The 26,969-nt window shown below is 35.0% G+C and overlaps 1 protein-coding gene across 1 annotated transcript; it reads left to right on the plus strand.

Annotated features, from left to right (window-relative positions):
- Positions 1–3,387: 3,387 nt before the first annotated feature.
- Smp_123300 (putative follistatin) lies at positions 3,388–26,969 on the plus strand. Its single transcript, XM_018797988.1, has 5 exons — positions 3,388–3,679; positions 9,721–9,918; positions 12,797–13,579; positions 16,297–16,680; positions 26,615–26,969. Exons 2-5 carry the CDS (start codon positions 9,777–9,779, stop codon positions 26,677–26,679), a joined length of 1,374 nt encoding a protein of 457 aa, XP_018652974.1. The 5' UTR covers positions 3,388–3,679; positions 9,721–9,776; the 3' UTR covers positions 26,680–26,969.

Raw genomic sequence — 26,969 nt, forward strand, 5'->3', positions numbered from 1 at the left:
TAAGCTCCTCTCTCCTATTTACTTGAATTTAATCATTATTGTATCAGAACAACACATATAAGCGAACAATTGTTTTCAATTAGATCGTCATCAGGCTTTACTCTAATATACATGAATATTTATACAAAAATCTTACACCGATCAAGGCTATTTGAGTCAATGATCACAATCAAACAGATTACGTCACCGAGCATAATTGGTAAAAGTACAAGTTGATAGTGGGAAGACAGGGGTACTGATAGTAGTAAGAATATTAAATTACAATAACAAAAATCTTATCAATAGTCAAACAGATGGGGTTTTGTGGATATTTCAGTATTTTTCATAGTTGAAATCATGAGTCAATTGAAGCTAGACCACCATGGAAAACATGGAAGCATTAGACGGCCGTTTCGTCCTGATGTGGGACTCCTCAGCAGTGCGCATCTACGTTCCCGCCTCTCGAGATTCGAACCAGTCTCGCGCCAGAGCAATTAACCGATAGTTAAACACTGGAAATCGGGAGGTCAAACGTGGGTAAATAGACTTACGATAGTAATCACAAACCATTAAAATCATTACGTAATAAGAAGTATGTAAGTAATTAGATAGTGAAGAATACAAACGGAAAGACGCGGAAAATTCCAAACAAATGATAACAAAATCAAAACTAATATCATTTGTTAAGTTATGTTCGGTCATGGAAGGGATAGGGGGGTTTACAAATTTCTTCTATACACATAAATTGGGGTGGAATGTACGAATTCCTATGGCTTCTACTATATGAAGGAGACGGGAACGAACTCCGTTAGGAAATGATGGAGGTATACGATAGATCACTCGAAATGTTTTCAATTTATCTACATTATGACCACTATCAATAAGATGTCCCAATATAGAACTGCGTATTGTTTTTATCTGGCCCTTCCCAAACCATTGTGGTAGATGTTCACTTATTCGTTGGTTGAATTGCCTAGTAGTACGCCCGATATAGCTATCTCCACAGGAGCAACTGAACTTATAAATGCACATAGAAGAGGCCAACTCGTATAGTAATTACAAATGAGTAGATAATCAGTATCAATGTCTATGTTTTTCATAGTTGAAAGCGTGAGTCAATTGAAGCTAGACCACCATGGAAAACCTGGAAGCACTAGACGGCCCTTTCGTCTTATCATGGGACTCCTTAGCAGTGCGCATCCACGATCCCGCCTCGCGAGATTCGAACTTAGGACTTAGCAGCTTCGCGCCGGAGCACTTAACCGATATATGTCTATGTTTTTGCGTATAAATCTGGCATATTCTATTACTTAACCTTAAATGATAACAAGTAAACAATGTTACTTTTACACACAAAAAATAAGTTTACAAACTATTGTGATATGGTGATCTGTAATTGTACTGACCCAATTATTTCATCATTCATTAAAAATCATAATTATCGTCTTATTTTCTCGTTTGATATATATATGTATGATAAAAATGAATGTGTGTATGCGTGAGTCGGCACTATATTTTGTTACTATCCATATACACATTATTACATCATCTCTATGGTTTATATGAATGTACATTCGCGCGCGTGTGTGTATGTGTGTGTGGATATATGTACATGGTTTCCCTTTGACATAATGAAAAGATCATACATAAATCTAACAAATCTAACATCAGAAGGGGTTTTGTAGAGATTACAGTATTTTCATAGTTGAAATCATGAGTCAGTTGTAACTAGACCAGCATGGAAAACCTGGAATTATATGCTCACTAGTGACTGACTTCAAGGAATGTTTCCTTGAGTTCTAGTGGGAAACAGTGATCAATGGAGTTCAACCATGTCTGTTGTAGAGATATCAACTCACTGAAGACAATTGGTGAACGGTTGCTCAAACATCGTGGATTGGTTGAAGTTAGACATCAACACCGTCAGATGTCGGTCAGCTCAGTGGTCTATCGGTTAAGTGCTCTGGCGCAAGACTTTTATTTTATTTATTTAAATACATAAATATTGGTACAAGCAAGCACCAGATATATATGCTCCTCACAAATCTCATTCGATTTGCTTGAGGGCGGTGATACTGCCCAGGTGCTCAAACTGAAGCAGGTGGTTTTCTTAGGGGCCCACACCCGGAGCCTTTGACCGAAAGATCTGATCCACAAAGCAGTGGAGCATCGTGAGGAGATGCAGGCCCATGGTAGCCGGTGACCAATACTTGGTTCATACGCTAATTGTTCCTTCAGGATCCTGGAGCCCATGTCTACCATTGGTTTGGAATCAGGGTTTTCCAACTCCTCTAGGTGGACATGGAGAGTGTCCACCAACCGGGTTAAAGTGCCGGACATTCGCTTTTCGTCCTCTCAATTTCGTAAACAACAGTAATGCCACAAGAAGGCAGTGAGTTGGGACTGGTAGGTACTGGATTCAAATCTCACGGGGCGCGATCGCGTATGCGTACTTTTGAGGAGTCCTATAATAGGACGAAACGGCCGTCCAATACTTCCAGGTTTTCCATGGTGGTCCAGCTACAATTGACTCACGATTTCAACTATGAAAATCTAACACCAATATCATAATCATTATTATTCACCATTATATTACTTATGATAATACTACTTACTATCTTGCTGTAAAATGTATTTTATCTTTATGTATAGAGTATAATTGTATCAAAAAAGGGTATATTTCCTTCAGTAATGTAGGCGTGAATAAAATGATGTCTTTCTCTCCCCCCCTCCCTTTCTCCCTACCCCTTCTTTCTCACTCTCTCTCTCTCTTTGTATATAACCTGATTGTCTGAATTGTTAATTTATTTAAGCAAATAAATGATGAAAACAAAAATCAACAATAACAAACAAACAAACAAACGATCGGATCATTGAACAAACAAACAAACAAACAACCATTTCTCAATAGTCCACATTGAATTAGTCAACTAACTATGTATTGGTCAGTTGTTGTTTTGTTTGTTTTTTTCATTATTTATAATATGGAATCCGTTAGTGTCACTTCATGTTTATCATGTATAGTTATACATGGTTGTGTGTGTGTGTATACCAAAGAGAGAGAGAGTGTGTGTGTTTCTATGTATACATTCAACTATAAAAGCAATCGGGTAGAATCATTCATAAGATAACTTAACTCGTGTCTACATATCATCATCACCATCATTATCATAGTCAACAATTAAAAGAGACAATTTTGGTAATGCTTCATATTAATTATTTATCATAATGATCATTTGATGATTTGTAAAAGAACAACAACAATAAACAAAAACAAACAAACGAATCTAATTAAACATTAATTACTATTACGTAATCATTCATTAAAGATTCATTACTGTTACGTAATCATCAGTTAACCATTCATATCTATCTATCTATCTATCTATCTATCTATAATATATACAGGTACGGATACTACTATTCATACTAATAGTACTATAATTACTACAATAATACAACTCATCAGTGATATACGGTAGTAACCAAGCCAACAGAACCTTTAAATTAGAAGGGGACAAACAAATATACCTAGTTACTTAGATACATACATTTTAAAAAAAAATGATGATTCTATTAGATCAAATTAATATATTCTATTATGGATTATGTAAAATTAAAATAAATTTATTATCAAAATTATTTATCAGTTTAATAATCAATTTTTTATCCATTCATGATTATGTTGAAAATACATCAGGTTAGTTTGATTTAATGATGATGATGTTTTGTTTTTGTGTCCTAAGATGAGATTCTCCCTTTAGGTAGTGTACATTCATAATCTTTTATATGAGACTCGAACTCATGATTTTCAGTTTAAATATTATTCTAGCTTGTTATCCTTCGTGAAGGAGTATAGGCCATACACTAGTTTTCTACATCCAACCCTATCCTGGGCAATTCTTTCAAGTTCTTTCCAGTTATTATTCATCCTTTTCATATCTGCTTCTATTTCCTGGCGTAGTGTGTTCTTTGGTTTTCTTTTTTTCCGCTTCCTTTCTGGATTCCAAGTTAGGACTTGCCTCGTGATAATTGTTAAAATACTATTTCTGATAATAAATTATCATTTAGATATTACCTGACTAATTCATTATGTCAGTCAGTATAGATTAAGATTATAATTCATTGACCAATGGTATTTTAAGAAAGTTGTCATTTTTGATTGCAAATAAATAATCACTTAAAATTTGTTGGTAGATGCAGACTACTTGGTTGGGGTCCGCGTGAATATCATAACCAATGATTGGAGACTCTAGGTGACATGGCTCAGAATCGATCACAATGGCGTCCGTGTATATAGTTTTTATCTTCCTTTAAACCGTGAGATTAAAATTGCTTCATATCTGTCTTTCTTCCTGTACTATATCCTTATATACAACCTTTCTTTTACATATTACCACCACTGAATTAACTACTTCTATGAATTCGGTGTTCATCTTGTTGTGCTAATGAGGTAATGGCAACTTGGACGGATGCATATGTGTGTCTGATCCTACGTTGTAGCTGACTGACTGAATGAAATATATAATTATGTTAGGTGGTTTTAAACAACCGTTAGGAAGTCCAGCTTTCGTCATCGTTTCATGCTTGAACATCCAGGCTACTTGTTCCTATCATCTAGATATTTCAATAAGTTATCTAATTTGGTTTGTTTTCATACATCATTATGGTGATTAAACGCGTAACCCATTCAGCTGCGTTTCTGAAAAGTGTACATATTTTTGTTGTACAAGTGATAAAAACCCAATCACAGATATCGTGGTTGCTGGCAGGCGATATGTAACGAAAAGAAATGTACATTATTCAAATGTTGATTGACTGGACTGTTAACTTCTAACTAGTGATTACTCAATATTTGTCGTCAGGATCGATCAGAAAGTAAGAAACGGAAACTTGTTGAAATACATTGTGCTGAGAATTCTGTATTGTCACTGTCACTTAAAGACATCAACATTCAACTAATTCAGACTGTAATTGACTTCCTTCAACTGTGACATCAGTCGATCCACTCTTGAATCTCAATAAGGAATATTAAATCCTTCAAGATTATAGATATGACCTTACTAATATGTGTCAAGTAATATCAAACTTAAATTAAAACAGGATTTCCTGTTATTATAACCAACTATGTATTACGAATACATTTGAAATACTTTATTATAATCCAACTTTTGCTAATAATGAATTATCAGTAAACATTTGTAGGAAATGTATCAGTGTTCATTGCTCAGGCGCAAGACTGATAGGTCCTAGGTTCGAATCTCGCGAGTGCGGGTTCGTGGATGCGCACTGCTGAGGAGTCCCATAATAGGACGAAACGGCCATCCAGTGCTTCCAGGTTTTCCATGGTGGTCTAGCTTCAATTGACTCATGATCTCAACTATATGAAATTATTAATAATAAGTTATAATTTGTAAAAAAATACTACTACTACTGATTTTATTTATTAGTAACTTTTTCTAACATTATGTAATAAACAAATCATTAAAAAATAAAAAAAATTTCCCCTCACAGATGATGTCGATTAATATTGTTTTATGGAGGTCATTTACTTTTTTTTTGTTGTCAGGCATGTGCTAACATGAAATTATTCTTTATTGTCAAACTTAATAAGTTTTTAGACATGAAATACAATACAGATCATTATTATACTCACAACTATCAATCATGTAATATATTATAAGCAAAGATGGATAGTGGTTAGCAATGAAATCCAGGATGCGCGTTTCGTCCTATATGGGACTCATCAACTGGATGTATATGAATCTCAGAATTGATGTTCATTCTGGGACTCGAACCAAGTACTATTTACTTCAAGAGTCATCACGTTTGCCACTTAACTACTGAGTCCTGATAGCCAGTTGCTTGTGTAATGGGATGAAATATAAATTCACTTAGTATTATTTATGTGAATCTTGTCATTGATGTTTGGAACTACAATTAATCAATCTCTCTTTTATTGACATATGTGTATACTGTGAGGATTACCTCGATATTGCCTTAATTCACAAGTATTCTAAATAATAATGGTTAGTGGCTAGTAGTGGAATTCAGAACCTGCTGAGGAGTCCCACAATGGGACGAAACGGCCGTCCAGTGCTTCCAGGTTTTCCATGGTAGTCTAGTTTCAATTGATTCATGATCTCAACTATTAGAAAATTGTTTATTTGCAATTTAGTTGCTTTGATTATCTTTCTTCTTCTTTTTCTTTTTCTTTATGCACTATGAGATTTTGTTCGAATTTTCAGTTGTTATTCAATGTTCAAGAGTATTTCTTTCAATATCTTTCGTCAATATGTCTATGAGACGTTAATATCTTCGAATCAAGCAATAAGAATAAGTGATCATTAACTGATCCATAAGATATCTACAACTACTCAGCTATTTTTTAAATTTCAATATTTGAGATCATGAGTCACTTGAAGCTAGACCACCATGGGAAACCTGGAAACACTGGACGGCCGTTTCGTCCTATTGTGGGATTCCTCGGCAGTGCGCATACACGATCCCGTCCCGTGAGATTCGAATCCAGGACCTATCAGTCTCGCGCGCGAGCGCTTAACCACTAGACCACTGAGCCGACCGACATTCAATAGTGTTAATGTCTAACTTCAATCAATCCACGAAATTGAACGACACATCCACCAATGTCTTCAGTGAGTTACTATCTCACAACAAACCTTGTTGAACTCCACTGGTCCAGTGCCTCCGGGTTTTCCATGATGATCTAGCTTCAATTGATACATGATCTCAACTATCAAAATTACTATAATATCCACAATACCCCTTCTGACAATATATAATAATGGGAAAGTTATTTTGAAAGATCATTCACTGACTGGTTCCATATATAACTTAACTTATAGTATATATTCTGAAGTTTCGTAACTCAATATAAGCCACTTCTTCAGAGAATAAATAACCAAATCATGTGAGGATGATAATTAACTTGAAGGTAAAATATGTACGAATGATAATTTCCTTTAAGCAAAGATGGGTAGTAGCAAGCAGTGGAATCCAGGACGCGCGTTTCGTCCTATTTGGGACTCGTCAGCTGAATGTAAATTAGAGACTGACCAGTTGCAGTCTTAAACATCAATGTTTTTTCTTGTTCACTATAATATCATCTTTTTAATTGTTCTAAATATCCTTTGTTGGTTAGAGTTAGGGAGAACTTCACCGACCCTGTCGTTCCATGTTTTATTTTCTCCATATATTTTCAGTTTTACTCCGATATGAACATTTATTATTTCGGGAACAAAATGAAAGTTACAGAGAGTCACGTCTAGTGAATAAAAACAAACAACCAATCTAACATAGTGAACGAATGACAGCTCAGAAACATCCAGGAAACTACTGTTGAATGTTTACAGGCATATTCATGGCGCATCATTCTTGGAGTAATCATGACTCTTATTTATATGATTGATATAGTTGAAAAGAGCCATTTTCCTTATTACATAATATCCATAGAAAGTTTTTTCTTTATCAAGTTCCATCATAGATGTGACTTAGCTTATTTCATGAGATGATTGAAGAGATCAAGTATGGAGTGTTTCCTTGGAATCATTGAAAACGTGCATACTATAAAGGGAATCCAATGATGTTACATTATGTTTTTCTATATTTTATGTAGATTTCTTGGTTCTGTAATATTTATCATGCATAGATGGTGGAAAAGATTTGTAGCTCAGATGGGTGATTTTGATGTAGGGTTTTGATTTTTAAATTGTTTCTTGCCTCTTAGTATTATTTTTTAATATATCCCCTTTTCCTCTCTTTCCTCTTTTTTTTTTTCTTCTTTTCTTTCCTTTTTCTTTCCTCTTCTTCCTTCTCTATTCTTCCACCCCTCCTTTCCTTTATTTTTCCTTTTTTCTTCTTTTAATCTATACCATTTCTCTTCTTTATTTTCTATCTTTTTTTACTTTGACTCTAACATTATATAATCATTCTAATCTCATCTTTATTCTATTTTATCTTTTCTATCAAAAAACTAACACTTATTATTAATTTTACAAACCCCTCTATACCTTCTATTAAATCAAATTTCTATTTTACCCACTTTTTGTTTTTTTTTTTTTGACCCTTAAATTCCCAAAAGAAAAAATTTTATAAAACCCAAAACCCAAAAACTTTTTCAATTTAAAGCCTTTTTTAACGTTGCCATTTTATTCTACTTTACAATTATTTTTTAAAAAACCATTAAATTCTTTCTTTCCAGAAAAAACCCTTTTTTTTTTAATTCCTTTTTGTTAGAATTCCCCCCCCCAAAATTTTCCTTTCTTACTTTTTTTGATTTGTTCGACGTGAAATTTTTCCTTATTCTCTGTAGTCTTCTTTTTTTTTTCAATTTTTCTTAGCGTATATCACTCTATTTTTCCCCCTTCTTTTCCTTTTTGGTTTTCACCGTCTGTGTTTTCCCAGAACAAGACCCAGATTGGGCGCATCTCACCTACATCAACATCATTATCATGCATAGATTTATAATTTATTTATATTTAAGGACTTGACTTTCAATCTATAAGTTACCGGTTTAATTGGAATGATACGATCAATCATTTAAAAAGTAGATGGTTTCTAGTTAACGTGGGGAACCAAGACGGGGATTTTATCTTACTTAAGGTTAGTTAGCTGAATGTGCCTGCAACCCAGTGTTGATGTTCATATTAGGACTCGAACCAAGTGCGTTTCCTTTTAGACACTAACATGTTATTAACTCAGTTATCTAACACAGAAGATAAATAAAACAGTCTGATATTCGAATCGAAATATTAATCATTTCGCACAAATGGAGGTGTGGACTAAAAAGTTGATAAACTAATTTTCATAAGAAGATGAGAAGAAAAGAGTTCCCATGACCAAACGAAAATATTCAGTATCTTTTTGTGGAGACTGAGCGTACCAAAGACGGATTACATAACTCACAAGCGATCAGATATACAGTAAAAGCAACTCACACTAGTGCAATACTATTGTAGTGAGCGAGAACTCGGGTGGGGAAAACCAATTTAATGTATGATGCCAAACTACAGACTACTTTCCTAAAATATGAGAACCAAACATTAAATACATTATTTGCACATCTCCCTTCAGTTGTTCTTTATATTCTTCATGATTCTTTCAATTCTGTTGTTTCTATAATTCCCCTCTGTTTTCCTTCCTATCCTTTTCATTTTAATCTTCTCAATCTTCTATTACCAGGTATTCCACTACTGATTAGTGTTACGTACTACTTATATCTGTCAACATAAGTAGTATACACTACACTATTACTCATATTCATGAGATCCTTCATGAAGATTACAACTGACTTTTTACAGGTTATATAATTATATAATATATTCTTGTGGGCCAGGGTAATTTTGCATTGGTTTTTAGAAGAACCAGACACCATCCAGACTTTCACATGACAACCCAAACAGTACAGCTCAATCCCGTTTAAACGGAGAGCTAGACACCATTCTCTGGCTTAACCCGAGCAATACAGCTCAATCCCACCCCACAAGAGAACCAGACACTATATAGGCTTCAACGCTACAATCTGAATAGTACAACTCAATCCTGTGGTGCAACCACACAGGTACCACGCACTCTGGTGGACCATTTGAATCATTCATATTCACATTCATATCACATGTATAATGATCCCGATCAGTGATTGGGTAAATCAATTATGCACAGCAAATTTGTAACATTTTCATTAAATTTAAACCATTCATTGATGTATTCCTTCTGTTTCAGTTACCATTGGATCATGTTTTTCAAAACGTTTAAATAGTGGTAATTGTATTGGATTAATGGAAGAGAGTATATCACAATTAGAATGTTGTAAACGTGGTGGATTCTATTTAAATCGTCAAATAACTCAACAAGAATATTTAACTGATCATTTATTATTTGAATCTGGTACACCAAATTGTGTTCAAGCATGTAATGAAGGTATAGTTCATTTTCTATGAAAATTATTATATACAGATATTAATTAAGTAGGTGAATATCACTGGGTGGTGATCAATGTCATGTGTGTTAAGTCCTTCTTAGTGCTGATCGAGTGCTATCGATCAAGTTGTAATGTGGTCACTAGTCTAGGTGGCTCGACACTGCATGCACTATGTTGAGATAAGATAGTGGTTGGAGGTGGTCAACAGGAAACCCTGGACCCGGGTTTCGTGCTACTTGACACTTGTCAGCAAGGTGTACCTGTAATCTTGAGTGAACTGGTACTGCCTGACGGATTCGATCCCGTATCACTCAGCTTCACAGTCAAAGACGTTACCACTGAGCTTTTCGGGAAGTGAGTGACCTCATTTAGGACTGGGATGTAATCACAATTGATTGATCACTGGGTGGTGATCAATGTCATGAGTTTCAAGTCAAGGTGAAAATAAATATTATAGAAAGTTTTACTTGAACAAGGATTTTTTTCTAGTCGAAGCATATTTGTGATCCTGGGGGCAGAGCTGATGTTATCCGTGGTATTCGAAAGGATGTTATCTAGTGTTACAGTTACAAAAAAAGTTACCATAACACAACTCGAACTGTAGCTTACTCCCGGTAGAATTGAGATTTTAATACTGAATAATAATCAATTTCATCTTTGTCTTGGTTTCAATGCTGATCCGATTATAATCCGGTAAGGAGAATTCTATTAGGAATAAGAACAAATGAACAATGAAATTGGTCACTTCTCAACTTTCAATCTGTTTATATTGTAATGTCAATTTATTAAATCCTTGATGAAATATGATTTCTGGTGGCTAAAGTTAAGTCAGCTAGTAATTTTTACAGATTAATAGTTTACTGTGAAAATAAAGGATTTAGATAAGCGAATGCTCATGTACTTACTTACTTACGCCTGCTACTCCCAATGGAGCATAGGCCGAAGACCAACATTCTCCAACCCACTCTGTCCTGCGCCTTCCTTTCTACTTCTATCCAATTTTTGTTCAATCTTCTCATATCTATCTCTATTTCTCGGCGTAATGTGTTATTTGGTCTTCTTCTTCTTCTCCTTTGGCGTTGAGGATTGCAAGTGATGAGGGCTTGCCTTGTGACTCAGTTGACTGCTCTCCTCAATGTGTGTCCTATCCACTTCCAGTGCTTCATCCCGATTTCTTTCTCCACTAGAATCTGGTTTGTTCAAATGAAGTCCATTGTAGTGCTTAACTGTTTTTGCATGACAACGTAGCAATGTCAAGTGATTAACAGGTTCAATTGAATAGTAAATTAAGAGAATCACTGCAAAGGACTTGGTTTTAAGATCAATTTTCTCAACCTGAATTGAATATTCAATGACTACGATACAAAGAGATTAGACAAAAAAATTTAGTTTCCAAAAATTGAGGCAAGTCAATCTTATACCCTTTAGCCTACCTTTATAGTAATAGACTTGTTTCCTCTCAGTTACCAAAGTTTAAAACATTCCTAGAAGTATTTGAAAATCAGGCTTAATGTAATACCATATTTCATCACAATTGATGACTGTGTCAAAGAAACGATAAATTAGAGGGGATATTCCCTAGTCAGTGCAGTATACAACCTTCCCTAGCTTTCTGTCAAGTATCAGCAACTTTTTGACAATCTTTGTACACAGTTTTCCCAACAGGTTATGTGTTGTTCTAGAAACGTGCGCAAAGACAACGACTATATACGTATAGTCAGTTAAAAGTTCTGAATGGTGGCATTTGTATATTGGTGTTAGTAAGCTAAAGTTACCTAGAACTGAGGGAGGGAATGTATGTCAACCAAGCTGAAGTTTCTAGTAGATATTCTGACAAATTTCTCTTCAAGTTCCATTGTAAACTCATGATCATAGATTATTTCTAAGTGTTAACTAAATAGAAAGTTCTTGACTTTACACTGACTATCTCTAACCACTTGAAACATTTTGCAATAAGCCAATATTTCTTATAGTTTAGGTTATATTCACACCATCATCAGTGCGGGATCGCGGATGAGCACTGCTGACTTACTTACTTACTTACGCCTGTTACCCCTCGTAGAGGAGCATAGGCCGCCCATCAGCATTCTCCACCCAACTCTGTCCTGGGCAATCTTTTCCAGTTCTTTCCAGTTGTTGTTCATCTTTTTCATATCTACTTATTCCTTCAACTCCCAGGACAGAGTTTAAATGGTCTGAATTATTTTTTCTGGTTAGCGTTCTTTTAGCGGGTTAGTTTTTCTACAGGATGGGGTCGCTAACCACATGCCCAACCCTCCTCCTTTACCCGGGCATGGGACCGGAAGTAACTCTAAAAGAGCTGCAGGCGGAGTTGAGCACTGCTGAGGAGTCCCATAATAGGACGAAACGTCCGTCCATTACTTTCAGGTTTTCCATGGTGATCTAGCTTCAATGGACTCATGATTTCAACTAAGAAAAAATACTGAAATCTCCAGAAGACCCCTTCTGATCTATATTCACATCAGTCAATTTGGTTGTTAAACTACGATTAAACGTTTGACATGAAAGTAATCTATCTTAATCCAAATCTTATTGAACATTCTTCTGATATAGTTTACATAAAATTGTTTTATTCTAGTATTGAAGATGATCCTGAAACCTTCATTTATTTCATGATAAGCAAAGATGGGTAGTGGCTAGCAGTGGAATCCAGTTTGACGCGCGTTTCATCCTATTTGAGACTCGTCAGCTGGATGTACCTGCATCTCAGAGTTGATGTTCACTCTGGGCCTCGAACCCAGTACCTTTCGTTTCAAACTCCATCGCGTTATCCACTCGGCCACTGAGTCCTGATAGCCACTTATTTCCTTTTAACCATTGTGTTGATCACATCTCTCTATTATCTCTTTCATTTAGAATTACCTTCAACATGTAAAGGATATGTATGTCCTGAAGGACATTATTGTCGTATGATTAATAATGAACCAAAATGCAAATGTCGTCTTCAATGTAATACAGCAGATTATTTAACTGGTCCATTATGTACAACTAATTTAAGACGATTTCATAATCAATGCCATTTAAAACAAGCTCGTTGTAAATCACCAAAAGAAAGTCTTGAAGTAATACCATGTCCAGATGAAGGTTTACGATGTTCAGATTTAAGTATATTATCTGAAAAAAATTTAAATCTTAATTCCCTATTTAAAACATTATATGCTGAATATGAAGAAAGAAAAGGTGTACCTTCATTACCATCATCATCATCCTTGCCTTCATCAACTTCAACAACAAAATCGTCACTATCATCAACAGATAATCAAGAGTATACCGACAATGAAGATGATAATGTCATCATTATGAATCGTAGAACATCAACAGATCTCAAAACATATATTGATAAAATGAATGATGAATCCATTTTCGATGAGAAGTCACCTTATTCTAATGATGAATTATCTAAAGAATTAATATGTAATGCTAATGAATATTGTTTATTACGACAATTTGATGGACGTCCATCATGTGAATATTGGAATGAACAATCATGGCAAACATTAAATAATTGTCCAGAGTCTACATTTAATGAACCAATATGTAGTACAGATAATCAAACATTTTATAATAGTTGTGATCTTAAATTAACTGGATTAAAAAATCAATTAGAAGTAAGAATTGCATATAAAGGTGAATGTCGAAGTAAGTTTCCCTTCATTTGAATAGATAAGTTTGGCTAATTTTCACAATATTTATAAGTAAAGATAGATAGTAGCTAGTAATGGAATCCAGTTTGATGCGCGTTTCGTCCTATTTGGGACTCGTCAACTGGATGTACCTGCACCTGCATACTCAGAGGGGATCTACACTCTAAACTAGTTCCAAGCACCGTTCGCCTCAAATGCCATCATGCTATGCATTTAGATACCGAGTCCATGATAGCTACTAGCTTGTGCAGTGGGGTGAAATTTAAATTCACTTAGTATGGTTTGTTTGAATAACGTGATGGCGTTTGAAGAGTAAGGTACTGGTTTCGAGTCCCAGAGTGAACATCAACTCTGAGATGCAGGTACATCCAGCTATCGAGTCCCAAATAGGATGAAACGCTCGTCGAACTGGATTCCACTGCTAGCTACTATCCATCTTTGCTTGTGAATTAAAGCAATATCGAGGCAATACTCACAGTATGCACCTATGCTAATAAGAGACCGACCAGTTGCGATCCTAAACATCAATGGGAAGATTCAAACAGACAATACTAAGTAAATTTCATAATATTTGTTTAATTATTTTGTTATACGATCCCAATAATGTCTCATAGTGTTCTGAATGTAGATCCAGACTCATAATTTACTATTTCGATGGAAACAATATTATCCGAATGGGGTTTGTAGAGATTGTAGTATTTTAATTGTTAAATTCATGACGTAGATACCTGTCTACGGGTTAAATGTTTGCGAGCGAAACCGAAGGCCCTGGGTTCGGATCCCGCGTGCAGGGTCGTGAATACGCAATGCTAAGGAGGATTCCCATTCTGGGACGAAACTATCGTCCAGTGCTTCGAGGTTTTCCATGATGGTCTAGCTCCAATGGACTCATGATTTTAACTATATAAAATTACTAAAATCTCCACAAAACCGCCTTCTGAAAATAAATAATAGTTTAATCGCTAGATTTGGGTAGACTATACAGCTGATCTGAAATTCTATGGTATTTAAGCCAATGTTAGTAAAAGGAGATTGGTTTTGTGAAAGCTTCGTTCTCTGATCTGAGTGGTCATGTGGACAAGATCATCAGGACCAATATCAGACAGAAGTAAACTATCTGATATGCTAGCCTAAATCTCTGTTGGTTGTTTCTGGACCTTGTCCTGTTACTGTCTGTATATTTATTTTGATCTCCTTCACGTCTGACCTGATATTTAACCCTATAATTGTTAGTCAGTCAGACTGTTTAAACTTCAGTAAGCTATTTGGACACTAGGGGATTTTTGAGAGTAAGTAGAAAGCCCTGTTTAACTTAGATTTTATACTAATTAACACTTATGAGTAAGGGAAATCTACAATTTCAGGTGAGGTAGCCCATGGTATTTTGTGAGTGAAACAGTCAGCATTCCTGAGGACAGATGACGGTCACAGTATACTGCTAATTGACTACTGTTGGAGATGTGAATTATTTTATTTCAAACCTCTGGTCTATCAAACTCATCTCAGCACTTGAATGTCCAAAGCTCCATTTGTACGGGTAGTTGTGAATATGAACAACTGATAATTCTCATTAAAAAAGAATGCTTAATCAGTGATTTCTGACTTCCAGTAATATCCCAAATGAATTCTCCATACTAAGCAAACCATATTTTGACAAAAAATACGTCCCCTTAAATGTCACATTAGATTAGTGTTTAACAGTGTTTTGTCTTGTTTTCATTTAAATCAATTCAGTAGTAATAGTCTACTTGGAAATGTTGTCGGAATGCACACGATTGAGGGTAGTCACCCTTCCTGGCCTCTGTCAGGGAAGTCCTACGCACTGCTTTCTCGTGGCATTACTGTTGCTTACGAAATTGAGAGGACGTAAAGCCAATGTCCGGCGCTTTAACCGGGTTGTTAAACACTCTCCATGTCCACCTAGGGGAGTTGGAAAACCACAATTCCAAACCAATAGTGCACATGGGCTCCAGTATCCTGAAGAATCAAATGAGATTTGTGTGTAACATATATATCTGGTGCCCCTTTGTAGCAATATTTATGTGTTTAAATAAATAAATAAATTACTGAATTTTTCCTATTTCAATTTTTAAGATCAAACTGGTTAATTTCTGTAGGTATAGAAGTTCCTATATGAATAATTCAATGTTTTCAGAGTGTACGTCTAACCATTATCCAAACTATGTTAAGTGACTAGAGTCAACCCTACACTTCAGTTTCATGCTAGCTGACACAAAAATCTTCACCTGAAATCATGAGAAAACTGTTATTCTCTATACTATTCGAACGTGTTTTAATAATCATCACAGTCTATCGGTTAAGTGCTCTGGCGTGAGACTGGTAGGTTCTGGGTTCGAATCCCGCGAGACGAGATCGTGGATGTGCACTGCTGAGGAGTCCCATAATAGGACGAAACGGTCGTCCAGTGCTTCCAGGTTTTCCATGGTGGTCTAACTTCAATTGACTAATGATTTCAACTATGTAAAGTACTGAAATCTCCACAAAACCCCTTCTGATCACAGTCACTTAAATTACAATCAGAGTATAAATAAGATCAATGTTACGACTTCTACTGAAAGGAAACTATAGGTTACTGTAGATTGATCATTTCATCATCATTATGTTAACAAAGCAATAATCTAAGATCACATTTGATATAATTCATTTGAATGATTCATGTTTTTAACTAAATTCATTTAACTTTATCTACAGGCAAGGTAACTTGTTCTGATATTCAATGTCCAAGACCTGATATGAGATGTAGTCCACATCATTTAACTGGTCAACCAATTTGTATGGATTGTGCTAAATTACCATTAGATTGTAATGCATCATTTAGAAATGGACAAGAAACATTAACTTCATCAACATCTTCATCATCATCATCATCATCATCATCATCATCGACGGGAGTATTAGGAAAAAGGAAAACACAAATATTTGGTGATCCTGTATGGAAAACACCAGTTCAAACATATGGTTGGCCAGTTGTTTGTGGATCAAATGGGAAAACTTATCGTAATACATGTTTTCTTCATGTTGTTAATTGTTTAAGTGATAAATTTGTCGGATTGAAAAAACCAGAATTTTGTAGTGGTAAGTTATATGATGATTAAGAATAAAAATTTTTTTATTAAAGAATCATATTTGAAATGATAACATTTTGATGTGATAGTTGGGATCATTTGAGTCAATTGAAGCTAGATCACCATGGAAAACTTGGAAGCACTGGACGGTCGTTTCGTCCTATTGTAGGACTCCTAAGCAATGCGCATCCACGATCCCATCTCACAAAATTCGAACCCAGGACCTATCAGTCTTGCACCAGAGCATTTAAACGACAGACCACTGAGCTGGCCGGCATCCAACGGTGTTAATGTTTAACCTCAACCGATCCACGAAATTGAACAACCATTTACCAATGTCTTCAATGAGTTGATATCTCCCAGTTCATTAAAATACTAAAATTCACGGCGAGATTATAATTTATAAACGAACCAATCACGTTTAAGATAATAGATCTTGGATTTTGGTGCGAAACTTACTCATCCATTTGGATAAATACAGTTTTGACATTATATAGCTAATGTCAGTTCGTGATGAAGACTCGAAATCTAATTTCCAACCCTAACTATCAATCGTAAATCATAAGTCTCATTTGGTCCTGGTTATTAGGTGAACATTTTCAAGGTCAGTCTAGCGTCACTCAAAGGTCGTCCATGAATTGAATTCTCACCGAATCCACCTAAGGAAATGTTTAAATTCATTAAGATTAATTGAAACAGTCTACTATACTACCATATACTGTAAATGATATGATATAATAGATAAAATGAGTATACAAAGCTTAACTCATCTGATACAGAGTTGGTCATAAATTTAATTCAGTAGGAATTAGTTCCATTTTTTCTGTTTGTTCAGCTTGAAACTTCAAGAAAATCATAGTGTAATGAATGAGAACACAAGTAAGGGGGGGGGAAAGGACAATCAAATGTATTTGAATACACAAATTACAGAAGATCTTAGTAAAATCTGAGGACCATACAGTAAATACTTGATTTACAAAATATCAATCAATCATCTTAGACTTCATAGTTTCTTCATTTCTATACCGACCACTCTCTGTTCTCGTTCTCTTCTCTAGGATCTTCTTAACCTTCTGCTACCAGACATTTCACTTTTGTTTGATGATACATACTACTTATATCTGTTGATATCAGTAGCACACACCACAATATTATTACTGATGCCATGAATAGTAGGCACTTGTATCTTATAAAAATGTTTGTTGTTGTTAGATCTTGATTATTATACGACCATTTCATATAAATATTTTCAAAACTGTAAGAAAGTATTCAAACATAGACTAATTTTCTCTTAAATAGATGATATATCACAGGGGTAATGATCTCTTTTAACAAAAAGAACACCGATTAAACCGATCTCATAACTATCATATACATTTAAGTTTCATAAGGGATTTTTTGTGGAGGTTTAGTATTTGCATAGTTGAAAGCATGAGTTCATTGAAGCTAGACCACCAAGGAAAACCTGGAAACTGATAGGTCAGCATCTGATGGTGTTGTAAGACATTAACACCATCGGATGCTGGCTCAATGGTCTGTCCGTTAAGTGCTCTGGCGCGAGACTGGTAGGTCCTGGGTTTGAATCTCGCCAGGCGAGGTCGTGTATACGCACTTCTGAGGAGTCACGCGATAGGACGAAACGGCCATCCAGTGCTTCCAGGTTTTCGATGATGATCTAGCTTCCATTGACTCACGATCTCAACTACTGAAATAAGAAAATATTTTGAAAAAAGATAAACATGTTGTACCCTGAATTTTATAGTCATCTAGCATCTGTTCATAAATTTATCTGACAATATAATAAAACCAAATTTATTCGAAATACAATTAGAAAGTAGTTGACTTCATGGTTCTGGAGCCATTCATAGATCGATAGAAGTTAGACATTAACACTATTAGATGCCGATTCAGTAGTCTAGAGGTTAAGTGTTCGTGCGCGAGACTGAAGTTCCTGGTTTCGAATCCCATATATGGGATCGTGGGTGTGCACTGTTGAAAAGTCCAATACTAAGATGAAACAGCCTTCCAGTGCTTCCAAGTTTTCTATGATGGTCTAGGTTTAATCAACTTATGAATTCAACTATTAAAATTAGTGCAATCTCCACAAACCCCCCCCCTACTGATAATAGTCATATGCTCACTAGTAACTGGCTTCAACAGGTATTTCCTGAAGTTCTAGTAAGGAACAGTGACCAGTGGAGTTCAACTTAGTCTGTCGTGAGATAACAACTCACTGAAGATAATGGTGCACGGTTGCTCAATTTCGTGGATTAGTTGAAGTTAGACAATAACACTGTTAGATCCCGACCAGCTCAGTGGTCTATAGGTTAAGCGCTTACACACGAGACTGATAGGTCCTGGATTCCGATCTCGCGAGACGGGATCATGATCGTTCACTGTTGAGAAGTTCAATACTAAGATGAAACAACCCTTTCTGATAATAGAAATAATACTAATCTTACTACAATGTATTCCTTCTTTTTCTTCTCCTTTAAATGGGATAAATTAAGAACAATAACAAAACAAATGATTAATATATTATTCATTATTATAGATTATACCATATATGTACAATAATTGTCTAGACATAAGTTAAATATTTACATTAGTACCGGATATACATTAGTACGAAGTAAAAGAGAAGCTAAAAACACAATATGGTTTTACACGTTCAACCACAATCTAATTCACCATAGTATTTTTTTGTCATTTCATAATGTAAAAAAGAAACAGCAACAACAACTGTAGCATAAATCACCACCCTACCAACAACCCGACAACAACACCAACCTGACAACAACAACCTAACAATGAATTATTCATTAGTTTAGACATTGGATTATTAACAGTTCAATGTGAGAGAATAATGAAAAAAAACGAAAACAAATTTAGAGATAATGATAAGCAAAGATGGATAGTGGTGAGCAGTGGAATTCAGTTTGACGCACGTTTCGTCCTATATGGGACTCATCAGCTGGATGTATCTGTATCTTAGAGTTGATGTTCATTCTGGGACTCGAACCCAATATCTGGACAACAAACCAGATTCCAGTGGAGGAAGAAATCAGGAAGAAGCGCTGGAAGTGGATTGAGCGAACTTTGAGGAAAACACCCAATTGCATCACAAGACAAGCCCTCACCACTTGGAATCCTGAAGGTCAAAGGAGAAGAGAAAGACCAAATAACACATTACGCTGAGAAATAGAGATAGATATGAGAAGAATGAACAAAAATGGATAGAACTAGAAAAGAAGGCCCAGGACAGAGTGGGTTGGAGAATGCTGGTCTGTGGCCTATGCTCCATTGGGAGTAACAAGCGTGAGTAAGTAAGTCAGTATAAGCAAAGATGGATAGTAGCTAGCAGTGGAATCTAGGACGCGCGTTTCGTCCTATTTGGAACTCGTCAGCTGGATGTACTTGTATCTCACAGTTGATATTCACTCTCGAATTCGAACACAGTATCGTTCGCTTTAAATGTCATCATGTTATCCATTTAGCTAGTAAGTCTTGATAGCCACTTGCTTATAATGCTTTTGAATTAAGTCTATATCGAAGCACAGCATGTACATATGTCAATAAGAGAGAGAGACTGATCAGTTGCAGTCCTAAACATCAATGGGAAGATTCAAACAAACAACAATAATTGAATTTAAGTTTAGAGATTGTATTTAGTTGTTCAGTAAATATGTGAATTAAGGTAATAAAAATCAGTATATGTCATTTTATATAATTTAATAGAATATTAGTTTGATTTATTATAAGCAAAGATGGATAATGGTTACTAGTGGAATTGAGGACGCACGTGTCGTCCTATTTAGGACTAATCAACTGGATGTATCTGCATCTCAGAGTTGATGTTCACTCTGAGACTCGAACCCATTACAGTTCAGTTCAAATGTCATCACGTTATCCATTTAGCTACTGAGTCTAGTTAGCCATTAGCTTGTGTAATGAGGTGAAGTTCAAACAATGAATATAAAAAATGAATACAATGGAAAATGTTATTGTAGAAAGAGATTATGTATTCTTCTCTCTTAATGGTCAATATATGTAAGACATTATGCATTTTCGGGTAATTTTATGTTCATTTATTTCGTCAGTCAGTTACAACGTAGGACCAGGCACATATATGCATCGGTCCAAGTTGCCATACCTCGTTAGCACAACGAGATCAACACCGGATTCATAGAAATAGTTAATTTAGTGGTGGTGGTAGTATATAAATTATAGGTTGTATATAAGGATATAGTACAGGAAGGAAAAAAGTTATGAAGCAATTTTAATCTCATAGTTTAAGGGAAGATAAAGAGTGTATACACCTACGCCATTGTGATCGATTCTGAGCCATGTCACCTAGAGTCTCCAACCATTGGTTACGATAGTCACGTGGACCCCAACCAGGTAGTCTGCATCTGCCAACATGGCTCAGGCTAGAAGTTGGTGACTTCAAACACTGATGCCATGTTTTGGTTTGGCCGCCCCTAACTCTCTTCCAACCATCCCCAATACTAGTCATCATAGAGCGTCGTGGTAATCAGTGTTCAGGCATACGTAACACGTGGCCCAACCATCTCGGTCGATGAAGATTCACAAACTCATCAACCGATTTACCATCGTTCCCTAATACCCTGCGTCTAACCATTTATTTAGTAGATGATTACTTCATTTAGGATTTTATTGAATATAATTATTCTAATCTTAAGTAAACATCAACTCTGAGATGTAGATAAATCTAGTTAACGAGTTCCAAATAGGATGAAACATACGTTCTGGATTCCATTGCTGGCCATCATTGATCTTTGTTTAGTTTGATTGTCACTTAAGGCAGTATCGAGACAATGCGTACAGGATGTATATGTTACCAATAAGAGACTGATCAATTTCAGTCCTAAACATCAATGAGAAGATTCAAGTAAACAATATCAACTAAATTAATCTGAGTTCGAGTCCCAGAGTGAACATCAACTCTAAGTTGCAGGTACATCCAGCTGCCGAGCCCCAAATAGGATGAAATGTGCATCAAACTGGATTCTACTGCTAGCCACTATCTATCTTTGCTTATAATTAGTCTGATCTATTTTTGGAATGAATTGTTGATAATCAAAATTTCTGAAGTTCTACCGAGAAACGATGATCAATTTGGATCCACAAATATCTAGAATAACCATTTCATGATCGATTATCGTTATATTTTATTCAGTAATTGATTAATATAACATATATATTCTATTAGTTGATTTAAAGTCTAATAGATATGAGTTCAATTCTTGACATAGTCATAGATGTTCACTGCTCTTATATAATCCTTATATAAACTGAAGCATCAATTCAATGCTTCTTGATTTCTAATAGTTCCTCAGTTGAACTCAGTCCATCAATGAAGCAGTTTGATACTTCAAAAAAATAAAAAACATTTTCACTTGGTATGGATTAGTTGAATCTTTCTATTCATACTTAAGACTACATTAGATCAATCTCTTATTGCCAAATGTGCATCCTGTGCTGATGCCACGATATTGTCTAAATTCACAAGCTTTATAAGCAAAGATACCAACAAGAGACTGATCAATTACAGTCCTAAATAACAATGGGTAGATACAAATAAACAATACTAAGTGAATTTGAACTTCACCCCATTACACAAGCAGGTGGCTATCACCACTTATCAGCTGAGTGGATGACGCGATGGCGTTTAAAGTGATCGGTATTGAGTTGGAGTTCCAGAGTGAATATCAACTCTGAGATACAGATACATCCACAGCTGACGAGTCCTAAATAGAACGAAACATGCAACCTAGATTCCACTAATAACCACGATCCATCTTTACTTATAAATACCAAGTAGATATTTTCAAATTTATCATTTCTACAACAGTAACATCATGATTTCTACATCTTATTTAAATCATATAATGGTCCTATATAAGATGTATTCGTTTTAATTCCATCCTAGTATGATTTATGATATAGTCTAGTATAGGTTTCAATGTTTAATAAATTACATAATAATACAACGTGGTTGTTTGTTTGTTTGCTTTTCTTTAAATAAACAAAATAATAGATGAATTATAATCCCTTGGAATTATAAATAAACTCCCATTAGTAAATATTGTCTAATTAGTTCCTTCTTGTTTAATATTATAAAGATGATTTAAAGTTCAATTGTCTGATTTCATTTAATCAAATGATGTAAATTGAATGGTGTAAACATTATTATTATTATTATTGTAAGCAAAGATGGACAATGGTTAGTAGTGGAATCTAGGTCGCACGTTTCGTCCTATTCGCTACACGTCAGCTAAATGTATCTGAATCTCAGAATTAATGTTCACTCTGAGACTTTAACCAAGTACCGGTCACTTCCAACGACATCACGTTATCCACTTAGCTACTGAGTCCTGATAGCCACCTACTTGTGCAATGTGGTGAAGTTTAAATTCACTTAATATTGCTTGTTTGAATCTTCCCATTAATGTATGGGACTGCGACTGGTCAGTCTCTAATTGGCATATGTGTGTACTGTGCGTATTGACTCAATATAGCGTTATTTCACAAGCATTGTAAGCAAGGATGGGTAGTAGCTAGTAATGGAATCCAGATTGACGCGCGTTTCATCCTATTTGCAACTCGTCAGCTGGATATACCTGTATCTCAGAGTTGATATTCACTCTGGGACTTGAATCCACTACCGTTCACTTCAAACATCATCACATTATCCAATTAGCTATTGAGTCCTGATAGCCGCTTGCTTGTGCAATCGGGTGAAGTTTAAATTCACTTAGTATTGTTTGTTTGCATCTTCACATTGATGCTTAGAGACTGACCAGTTGCAGTCCTAAACATCAATGGGAAGATTCAACCAACCATACTAAGTGAATTTATTATTATTGTTATTATTATTATTATTATTAACGTCCCTACATTAAGTTCAGAGTATTCGATGCTCGATTCATTGAAAGCAATTCAAGGAGTCCACAGTTTTAGTTTAATAGAGTCTATCAAAATACTGAGATTAGACACTTTCAAGATTCTATTGGTTTCTAAGACGACAAAAAAGAAGCTGTGAAATAAACAAAATTTACGTTAACCTTAGTTTCTTCAAAGTTTGTATATTGAGTTTCCTTATAAAATTTATATCTAGAGATTTCAGTTTATGTCAACATACGACATATTGGGTTTTCTATCAGAATAGGGATTTGTAGAGCTTTTAGTAATTTTAATAGTTGAATTCATAAGTCGATGTAAGCTAGACTATCATGGAAAACTTGAAAGCACTGAGCAGTCATTTCGTCCTAGTATGTGACTGATGAACTATGCTCATCCACGATTGTGCATGCGGGACTCGAACCCAGAACCTTCACTCTCGCGTGCTAATCATAAATTTAACTATATTGGATTTCAACATTGATTTTAACAAAAAGAATCAGTTACATACTTTTGTTAGAATGTCTAGTAACAACCCTTGATAAACTTAAATACGTACCAAATAAATGTAGGAATGAATTCTATTGTAGTCTAATGACTGAGATGGGTTTCTTATCGTAATTTTTGTCTGGACAATGATAATAAGTTAACATGTCAACAAGTCTATACTGGCGTACACTAAGTGTTACATACTACAAATTCTGTTCATAATTCTTACATTAATCAATAGGAAGTTGTATTTTAAAAAAGAATTTATGATTATTGGCATCTGTTAACGAATTTGAAGTATTACATTGAAAGAACCCTTCGTCACTTACAGAAGTGAACTGGAACTATTCAGTGCAATAAACAGACTTTGTTGCTAAGCAATTCCGGTTCTGGTTGAGTTATATTGCAGTTGAATCACGTTTATTCAATCGAAGCAAAGATGGATGGCTGCTAGCAGTGGAATCCAGGACGCACATTTTGTCCTATTTGGATAAGTGGATAACACGATGGAGTTTGAAACGAACAGTACTGGGTTCGAGTCATGGAGTGAATATCAACTCCGGGATGCAGATACATCCAGCTGATTTGTCCAAAATAAGATGAAACGCGTGTCCTTGATTCCATTGCTAGCCACCATCTATCTTTGCTTAGAATGCTTGTGACTCAAAGCAATATCCTATGTTGACCCTAGCTAAATATTTGAAGTTTATCAAGGCTTTGTTTAGTATCACTCATAGATCATCTATGAATGTTTTTGGAATCTTTTGTTTTTCTATTGAACAAAAGAAGTAGAAGAAAATGTATGAACAACTATGATGATACTTTATGAACTATGAAATTACTAAAATCTTCACAAAAATCCTCTTGTGATACTTTTTCAGTTTGTTGCTAATTGGACTTTAGATAAATTGTAAACAATTTTTATTAAATCATATGAGTGAACACAATCAATAAATGTAGTTAGTGAGTTAGAACAAAGTTAAAATACAGAAAATTGTGGCCAGAAATGTAAGTTCAGTAAGGAACTGACCTAGAAGTTTGATGAGGCTAAATATAACTACTATAGAAATCTAGAAACCTACGGTAAAATTATGATACAGTAATGAAGAGATCCAGGCATCATTAGTCTTCTTTAAGTGATAAGTCTTGTTAACTGGACGCTATACTCGGTTCCTTAGCTATTCTCGAAATCGTCCAGCTAAAACTACACAGCAACTTGAAGACAAGAGAAACGGTACAAAATACGCAAGAAGCACTTTGCTCCAAAGATTCATTCATGTACAGAAAACATGGTTTTTTTTATAGTATTTTAGAAGTCTTTGGGTCTCCCCGAGAATTCTGGAATGCTACTAAAAATAGTAGCAGTATAGTAATCAACCAATTAGAAATTGCTTCAAAATTGATTTTGATTATTTCCCTGAAGAAGTCCAGACAAGTTAGCTGGACAAAACGTTGAAATTATTTATATTTCAATCTCTTCGACTATTTCAAATATAATTTTTTCACATATAATGAATTGATTGATAGTTTGTAAATTAAGTATTTACTGTATGGTTCTCATATTTTACTGAGATAGTCTGTAATGCTGTGCTTAAATACATTCGATTATCTCTAATCATCTTCTTGTTCACTACAAACACTTCTATAGCATAGAATTTCTTCTAATATGCAAATATTTAAGTAATATTATGGTGTGTGCTACTGATGTTCACAGATATAAGTAGTATGTATCATCAATCAAAAGTGAATTATCTTGTAGCAGAACATTGAATAGATCAAAGAAGAAAGAACGAGAACAGTGAATGATTACTGTGGATATGAAGGAACAATGAAGTCTGAAATGATTGATTAACATTTTGCAAATGAACCTCAGATTTTACTAAGATAATCTGTAATTTGTGTGTTCAAATATATTTGATAGTCACCCCCTTTCACTTGTGTTCTCTTTCACTAAAATATAACCACGTATCAGTTATGATTCAATAGCTTTTTTAAAGAATAATTATAATAACCCCTTCTGATCTATAATCATATGCTCACTAGTGACTGACTTCAAGGGATGTTTCCTTGAGTTCTAGTGGGAAGCAGTGACCAGTGGAGTTCAACCATGTCTGTTGTAGAGATATCAACTCATTGAAGGCGATTGGTGGACGGTTGCTCAAACATCGTGGATTGGTTGAAGTTAGACGTTAACACTGTTGGATGCCGGCCAGCTCAGTGGTCTATCGGTTAAATGCTCCGGCTCGAGACTGGTAGGTCCTGGGTTCGAATCTCGCGAGTGCGAGATCGTGAATGCGCACTGCTGAGGAGTCCCATAATAGGACGAAACGGCCATCCAGTGCTTCCAGGTTCTCGATGGTCGTCTAGCTTCAATCGACTCATGATTTCAACTATGAAAATACTGAAATATCCACTAAAAACTCCTGATCTTTCTTTTTTTTGTTGTTTAAATAATCTTCTTTGAATATGTTCTTTGTTGTTATCCTTATTATTGTTGCTATGTTGTTTTTTTCTTTTTTTTTAATGCATAGAAACTATTCCATCAAAACATGATGATTGGAGAAGACATTTTGGAAAATATTCAAATTTATTCTAACAAATAGATAAAGATATTGAAAAAAAAGAAAAAAAAGAAAAAGAAAATAACAATCAATCAATTAATCAATCAATCGATGAATCAAGATTCTTTTATCAATTTCTTATCTAAATAAAAAAAAGAAGAAAATCAAAAACTTAAATCAGAATTATTTATTACATAACAACAACACCAACCACCACCACCACCACCACAACAACAACAACAAGAAAACATTATGTTTAATTGTGTGAAACTATTAGCACAATTCTGATAGTGGAAAATAACGCACACACACACACACAAATATA

Source organism: Schistosoma mansoni, chromosome 6, assembly GCF_000237925.1.
Source record: "Schistosoma mansoni strain Puerto Rico chromosome 6, complete genome".
In the NCBI taxonomy this organism is placed as follows: domain Eukaryota; kingdom Metazoa; phylum Platyhelminthes; class Trematoda; order Strigeidida; family Schistosomatidae; genus Schistosoma; species Schistosoma mansoni.

Bases quoted from the DNA above. Each gene is read 5' to 3' on its own strand.
- Smp_123300 (XM_018797988.1), top strand. From the start codon at position 9,777: ATGGAAGAGAGTATATCACAATTAGAATGTTGTAAACGTGGTGGATTC. The intron at 13,580-16,296 runs GTAAGTTTCCCT...CTTTATCTACAG, and splicing joins ATATAAAGGTGAATGTCGAA to GCAAGGTAACTTGTTCTGAT. The intron at 16,681-26,614 runs GTAAGTTATATG...TTTAATGCATAG, and splicing joins AAAACCAGAATTTTGTAGTG to AAACTATTCCATCAAAACAT.